The 7,477-nt window shown below is 58.6% G+C and overlaps 2 protein-coding genes across 2 annotated transcripts in view; both read left to right on the top strand.

Annotated features, from left to right (window-relative positions):
* Positions 1–2,144: 2,144 nt before the first annotated feature.
* Positions 2,145–5,897, top strand: VDBG_08674 (conserved hypothetical protein; the record flags this gene model as incomplete). The annotated part of the gene is made up of 2 exons (XM_003000832.1): positions 2,145–2,467; positions 2,707–5,897. 2 exons carry the CDS (start codon positions 2,145–2,147, stop codon positions 5,762–5,764), a joined length of 3,381 nt encoding a protein of 1,126 aa, XP_003000878.1.
* A 389-nt stretch (positions 5,898–6,286) lies between these two features.
* Positions 6,287–7,477, top strand: part of VDBG_08673 (sodium/bile acid cotransporter) — a gene marked incomplete at both ends in the record, with an annotated part of 1,653 nt that continues 462 nt past the window's right edge. The window contains 2 exons of the mRNA XM_003000831.1: positions 6,287–6,557; positions 6,638–7,416. Coding sequence (XP_003000877.1) covers positions 6,287–6,557; positions 6,638–7,416 — 1,050 coding nt within the window. The remainder of the gene's footprint in view (positions 6,558–6,637; positions 7,417–7,477) is intronic.

The following is a 7,477-nucleotide window of genomic DNA, read 5'->3' as shown; positions in this document are numbered from 1 at the left end:
TTCCGGAACGAGAAGCCAACCAGGCCGGCTGCAGTCCGCTGGTGCTTGAGGTACAGGTCCACAACAGGGTATTGACATGGTACGCAGGGCGGGGGGGGGGGGCAGGAGGAGTTTTTGTTCCTCCATGCCACCATCAATGGTCGCATTGGCGCTAGATCGCACATTTGCCTGTTGTTTAATGACAACCCACAACGAGAAGCAAGACGCTGCGTTTTTTACTTCTTCTCGTCGATTCATTGGCGAAGCTGATGTAATAGCTTGACTGACGAGATAAATAGCCATGGTGGATCTCGTCTTTCCTTCTGATACGGCTGACGCATTGGAATTGGATGACAGGTTGATTGGGCGGAGACAGGCGCTGCTCGACTCGATTTGATATCGCATTGATGGCTGGCCCCGAAGAAGAAAAGCTGCCGCAGCTGCTTGATCACCGCCTCAAACAATAGGGGTCACTCGCCTGGCTTCGCCCAGGAAACCCTGCTGCCATGGATCGGAAGCATGATCCAGCCAGCATGTACGTGCTGCCAGCCACAAGGTTGGTCAGAGGAGGGTGCTCTTTGGGAGAAGCCGGCGGCCAGAATCAAAGGTTCGGAATGAGATAGTTCATGTCTCCGAAATTCATTCGTCGACTGCCTGGTCATGGTTGGACGGGCTCTGTCGGGTAAGGGCCCCCTGCCTCGCCTGCCTCGCCTGCTTCCTTCCTTGATCGAAGGTGCCCAGTACATGTACTCACTTGGCCGATTGGCGCCCGGTGACCGGGCGGCAAGTGAAGTCGAGATTCGCGAAAGGGACGAGTAGTGGGGGGAAGGCAAGGCCCAGCAACAGTAGCAGGTACAGTGGAGAATGATCAGCGTGTGTTCCTGACGGAAAGACACGCTAGAGCAGCCAAGGCTGTGAAAGAGCCGGGATAGGCAGGGGTGGCAAGGGTGGGTGCCGTGGGATGAGGTGAATGGCGCTAGTGCCTTCCCAAGAACAGCACATGGGCTCCACTTTCCACTCAGTACCCCTGTCGATGCAATTTCAAAGCTCCGACCGACCTCACGCTGTCACTCAACCACAACCATTCCACCATGGCACTCTGCCTCGGTGTTCCCTCGACGACTTTCGTCTGAGACCTTTGATTCGATCGTCTGTCCCTCTGGAGAGCTCTGGGGAGAGAGAGAGTGTGTGTGTGTGTGTGAGAGAGAGAGAGAGAGAGCACAGCTCAACCACACACCTCCGTTGGCATCACAGACCCCGTGCAACCGCTGAAGTTCATAGGCCGCATCGACCAACGACACAGCCTTGGCTCTGCTTTTCAGAGACCACAAATCTGAGTGGGCCGTGTGCAGACAACGCCAGCTAGACCATGGCCAAATTACGACGACGCGCGAGGCTCGCGTCTCTGTTTGTCTCTGTCTCTGTCACTGTTCCCCATTCTATCTTTCCAACGCCAACATGCGCCTATGAACTCTGTTCGCCATCCATCCAAACGTGCTGGTATTCCTCTGTACAACTTCCTAGGTTGGCCTGTGATTGCAGACACTGCCACCACGCATGACAGTGGGAAGACGCCTCTGGCCTGCTCCCTGATGCCACGGTTTGATCGCCTTCGGAGCACGGCAAACCAAGGCACGTCCTCTGTCCCTCCAGGGCTACCACGGCTCAAGGGCCAGGGTCGTTCCCCTCACCCTCATCCTTCTTCGTCCCAGACCAAGCTCCCTGCCTGCCCGCCCGTTCACCCCTCCCCTCCTCTCCTAGCCTCTACCCGCCCCTCCTCCAAGGACCGAGACCAGCTAGTCTCACCTTCTTTGCATCTCTGGTGGCGTCCTCGTCCCCAAGATCCGTCCAGATCAACCCCCCCCCCTCATCCCCCCTAGTCACCTATTCTCTGTCGGCTGCTAATACCGCTCCCCGTCCGCTCGACATTTTCTGATCTGCTCTGCTCTTGTCCTTGATCCAGCACTGAGTCTCTCACCTTCTTTTCACCTCTCCAGCTTCGAATCCAACATCTTCGCCAGTCCGGCTACACCCGCCACAGTCGAATATGCTTTGGCCTTGATACCTCCCCCCCCCACTGGCGACATCTCGGCGGCCTCTCCAACCTCTTGGACAATACCCGACCTGTACAAACATCCCTCTCCCCAAAGCCACTGTTCGACATGATGTCCAAAGGAAATCGCCTGTTGGCCTTCTTGTGCCTTGTTCTTCTCTTCCACGTTGCTGCATCCCGCGTCTTGGACTTGGAGCCTCGACAGCAGGATGGACCGCAGGATGCCTCGCCATCACTTTCACCCTCACCCACACAGCGAGCTTCCCAGACCGGTGAGGTAGCCCCCACTACGACCAATGGGTCCAGTGACGACGAAGAGACTGGCTCGGCGTCACCAAGAGGCTCAGCCACCAGTACCTCGGATAATGCATCGGTAGCCCCGACGCCCTCTGGCCTCTCCGAAGACGACAGTAACATTGATCTCTTCAACGGTAAGTAGCTCACGGTATGCATGTGCTGATGCATGTGCTCAACCTCACCGATGGCTAGCCGAATCTGATGGCTGATCACCTTACAGCGACCATCCCTGAGGGCCAGCTTCCATTGCAGCCTGAGATCACGCCGGGCTGGGCTGTTTCAGGAGTCCTTCTACTTCTCTCGGGCGCTGTGTACACCCTCATTGGGATCAAGAACACATGGCTTCACACATTCTTTTCGACCGCTTACCTTGCGAGCCTGGGTACTGCCGTTCTGATCGTCTACGTGATGGAGCCTCCCATCAGTAGTGGCATCCAAGGTGCCTATGTTGTTGCTGTGGCCTTGACCGGTCTCATCCTTGGTGGCGTAACAACATTTTTCAAAGAGGTCACTGAGGGCCTTGGTTGCATGCTCGGCGGTTTCTGCCTCAGCATGTGGCTGCTTTGCCTAAGGCCTGGTGGACTTTTCCACGCATCGTCGTCAAAGATTGTCTTCATCGCCTGCCTCACCCTGGGCAGTTTCGCCTTCTACTTTAGCCGCTACACCCGCGACTACGCCCTCATTGTATGCATCGCCTTCAGTGGCGCTACTGTAGCTGTCCTCGGTATCGACTGTTTCAGCCGGGCCGGTCTTAAGGAGTTCTGGGCTTACATCTGGGATCTCAACGACAACATTTTCCCACTCGGCGCGACCACCTACCCTATGACAAGAGGAATTCGGGTAGAAATAGCCGCTATTATTCTCATCTTCCTTGCGGGCATCATCTCTCAGATGAAGCTCTGGAGAATCATCAAAGAACGCCGTGCTGAGAGGGCCGCCAAACGAGCCGAAGGCCAGCGCAACCTGGAAGCCGAAGAAGCCAATGTTGGCCGGCAGATCGAGGCTGAGAATGCACGTGAACGGCGCGAGTGGGAGAGAGCGTACGGCAATGGCGAGGGACAAAGCACAGCAGGGTCCTCCGACTCGGCCACAGACTGCGAGAAGCACCCTGAAAAGGCAGTCGACGGTAAGTCCAGCAGAGCGCAGTCGACGGTTCAAGTACAAGCTATCGAGATGGACGACATGAAATCTACGGGATCTGCTGAAGCTCCCACCCAAAAAGCGCCCGGCGGTATCATGGTCTCGCCCGAGGAGAACGACGGCATCGTCACCGTCAGGGTAGCACGAGACGACGACACTCTACCGGCTGCCATAGGCGAGGGAGGTGAAGATCTGGACGAGAAGCGCCCGCCTCCCCAGGACCAGGGTGTGCAAAACATTCAGCCAGGAGCTCATATCGCTGGTTATTCATCTGCAGAGCCCACAGCCCCTGCACCGAATGTCGTTCCTCTGCCATTCAAGGTTCCCAACGAAGGTGAAAAGGGGCTGAAACAAGATGATGACCGGTCATCGGTGGCCACTTTTGCCGCTGACGAGGTAGAAGATGCTCGGGATGTCAACAAACGGCACTCGATGGCGAAGCGTCTCTCACAAAGCTCTATTCAACTGCTCAGGAGAGTTTCACACCGTACAGCCCGTTCTATTCAGCACGAACCTAGTCACAGCCAAGAAGAACTTGTCATTCCCAGGGCGCCCCGAGGCGATGACGATGGATCGGTGGCTGCCACTATGGATATCGCGAGCCTTGATGGTGACGATCGCTCAGTGGCGGGAGAGAGTCACCGTAGCTTCGAGATCAATGCCGAACTCGCGGACAAGGACAAGACGGATCCGACGAGTGGAAACCAGAAGACACCGACCGCCGCTCAGCAGCCAGACGTCGCCTCCACACTCGCCGACAAGCACATCTCCACCGCGGAGACTGTTGCGACAGACATTTTGAACGCAACGGATATGGAAGGGGGCGGCAAAAACGAGGGCACGGGTCCGACTGCACCAGCGAATCGCTTGAGTATGGCAACTGCCGTAGAAGCAGCACAAGAGGAAGAGACATTGGCCGCGCGCTCCATACAAGAATCGCCTAAGGCTTCAGTCAAGGGCAAGTCGGTGGCCTCAGTGGAGTCTACGCCAGCCAGCCTGACGCAGGAGCGCCTCCCCATTGCGTTGTCACGCGTCGCCATGTCATACCGGACGAACGAATGGGCGAAGCATCTGAGCCATGCCGACATGCCGGAGCCGGACACCCTGCAGCTCAACGATTACGCCGCTGAGGAGATCATCGCCAACCCAAAGAACGAGGTCGCAAGGCCTCTGAACGTCGAGGAGTTGCAGCAAACAGCAAACACTGGAGCACCCGCGCCCAACCCACCTCCTCAGTTCGACCCTCAATCGTTGACTGCTTTGACCCGTGCCGACTCGCGTCAGTCCAGCAAGAGCCCTGTAGTGCCCAGCGGTGCTCGCGACACCATGATGACGTCGACAACTGCGGCCTCGGGTGTATCTGGCCTGTACAAACATTCGAATCAATCTGGCCCGTTGAATCATCAAGCCTCGGTGACGGGTATCAGACGATCATCAACGAATCTCCATATACAACCCATTACCGAGGAGGCCCAGGACGTGCAGGCAAAGCGGCGAAACAGCTCTGGCGCAGACTCGTTTGTGCCATCGTCGCCCGTGGCAGCGTTTGTGGCGGACCGGCCGCCTGTCCCTGGCGTGGTAAGCTACTCGAGCCCTCAAACCTTGCTAGGACAGCGAGAGATGTTCCTTCGTAACAAGTCGAACCCATCCCTGCCCAGCATGATGACTATGCCCGACGTGCAGGGCGCGGCACGCACGCCGAGCGAGTCGGGCTCTCTGTACAACTACCCGGCCTACGCCTCTCAACCCTTGCCTCGGGCTCGGGACAACGACGACATGCCCATGGCGCAGCGCAAGGAGCTCATGCGCCAGAGTGGGCTTCTGCGGTCCTCGGGATCCTATGGATCGCTGCCGCCAGGTGCCGTCACGTACACGCCGCCGCCAGCAGCATCAGCTGAATCCCTGGCATTCGACTCGCACCAGCCCCAGAGGTATTCGACTCTGCCGTCCGAGGCGGCTCGGAACTCGCAACTGGCCAACTTCCGGCAATCAGTTCAGCAGGATCTTCGTGCAGGCACCCCGCTTGGTGGGCAAGGCAGCGGTCGTGAGACGCCATTCCACAGCGCGCAGGCAACAGGCGCTGGCGGTAATGACCTGAAACGGAGCCTCGATGTGCAGCGCAGCCTGTTGTTGAGCCAGAAGGAGGCCGAGGCGCAGAGGCGGGAGATGGAGCGCTGGGAGAAAGAGAGGGGCGACCGGGCGTTTGCTGCGAGGATGCAGAGCGGAGACCTCATGGAAGCGCATCGTGATATCATGCGACGCATGCAGAGCAAGGCAAATGTGAAGGATGAGTGAAGCGACAGGAACTCATGACGACATACTTTCAGTAATATCTTTGGTGTTTCTCATTTTGTATACTTAGATACCACGGCAGGAAATGCATCTCGGTGTTGGGATCTGGAGAACGGGGTATTGGCCCCTACTAGTCGAGGTTAAGGCCATGATATTGAAACGACATAATCAATGTTAATTCCGACGAACAGAACGTCTTGGCGCTGAGTGATACGCCGTCCACCAGGCCACGCCACAAGGAACTGTGCATCGTAGTCTGCACGGAACAAGACAACCCCGCCAACCCGATGTCGGTCGGCAACCCGGGTGTTGGCCGCGTGGGCCGGTAATAAACCGGGGTTTGTACCGCCCGAGAGGGAAGGAGGTGAGGGTGATCGTGATGCCGAGACGCCGCTGAGCGTCATTCATTACGCAAAAGCACGCCCTGTGTTTCTGCTCCATGCTCCTCCACCATTGCCATTTCCTCTTCACCTCTTTTGCAACTCGCAAACGTCGAGACCATCATGCCTCGGTGTCGTCGTGACTATGCCTAAGGACATTGAGCACCGAGATGGCCAACACGAGGCGGACGCGGAACACGACGTTCGAGAAACAGACGGCCGTGACGGGGCACCAGCAAACGCAGAGGCAGATGTGAAGAAGGAGGACGAAGATTCGAGAGAAGGCGAGGGCGAGGGCGAGGGTCATGATGAACGGGGCCCGAAGCCGACATGGCGCAGGGTCATTGGTTTTATCCTGGCGCAATGGCTCATCATTGGCTTCGGCCTCGCGTGCTTGTTTGCATACTTCTGGCCCCGTACGTACAGAAGGAGCCTCTCACGACACATCTGCTACAGAGAAGAAAATACATGGAAATACTGACGAGCAGATTGGCAGACGTCGCGGCCAAGGGCGGGCCCATCCGCTCCGAGTACAGCATCATCTACGGCGCCATCGCCGTCGTCTTCGTCATCAGCGGCCTTCAGCTCTCGCCCGTCAAGCTGCGCGAACACGCGACCAACTGGCGCCTTCACCTGCTCGTGCAGGGCATCTCGTTTGTTGCCATCCCCGTCGTGCTGCTGATCGTGCTGCACGTCTCGGTCGCCGCCGGCGCCCTGCGTGACCGCGTGCTCGACACGAGCGTCTTTGTCGGCATGCTGGTGACGGCGTGCCTGCCGACGACCATTGCCTCCAACGTTGTCATGACGCGCGCTGCCGGCGGCGACGAGGCGGCGGCCATCATCGAGGTCGTTCTCGGCAACGTGCTCGGCGCCTTCCTCTCGCCGGCGCTCATCTTCGCATTCCTCCCCAAGACGGCGCCCTTTGCGCCCTGGCAGCCCGCGAGCCCGTCGACGCTGGGCCCCATGTACGCCGGCGTCCTGCGCCAGCTGGGCCTCACGGTGCTGCTGCCGCTGGCCGCCGGCCAGATCATCCGCCGCTTCTTCGATGGGCCCGTCTCCTGGGCGCTCCGCGTCCTCCGCCTCGCCAAGCTATCGGGTGTCTGCCTCGTGCTCCTCATCTGGACGACCTTCTCCGGCGCCTTCCACACCGGCGCTCTGCAGGACACGCCGCCCGCGAGCATCATCTTTATCGTCTTCATGAACCTCGCCCTGTACGCCCTCTTCACCATACTGTGCTTCTTCGCCGCGCGGCCGCCCCTCGCTCTGGCGCGGCCCGTCAATGCCCGCGTCGCTGACGGACGCTTCTGCCCGCGGTTCCTGCGGCGCGCGCTGCGCG

Source organism: Verticillium alfalfae, genomic scaffold (genome assembly GCF_000150825.1).
Source record: "Verticillium alfalfae VaMs.102 supercont1.13 genomic scaffold, whole genome shotgun sequence".
Taxonomy (NCBI): domain Eukaryota; kingdom Fungi; phylum Ascomycota; class Sordariomycetes; order Glomerellales; family Plectosphaerellaceae; genus Verticillium; species Verticillium alfalfae.
This window is presented reverse-complemented; position numbering and strand designations above follow the sequence as displayed.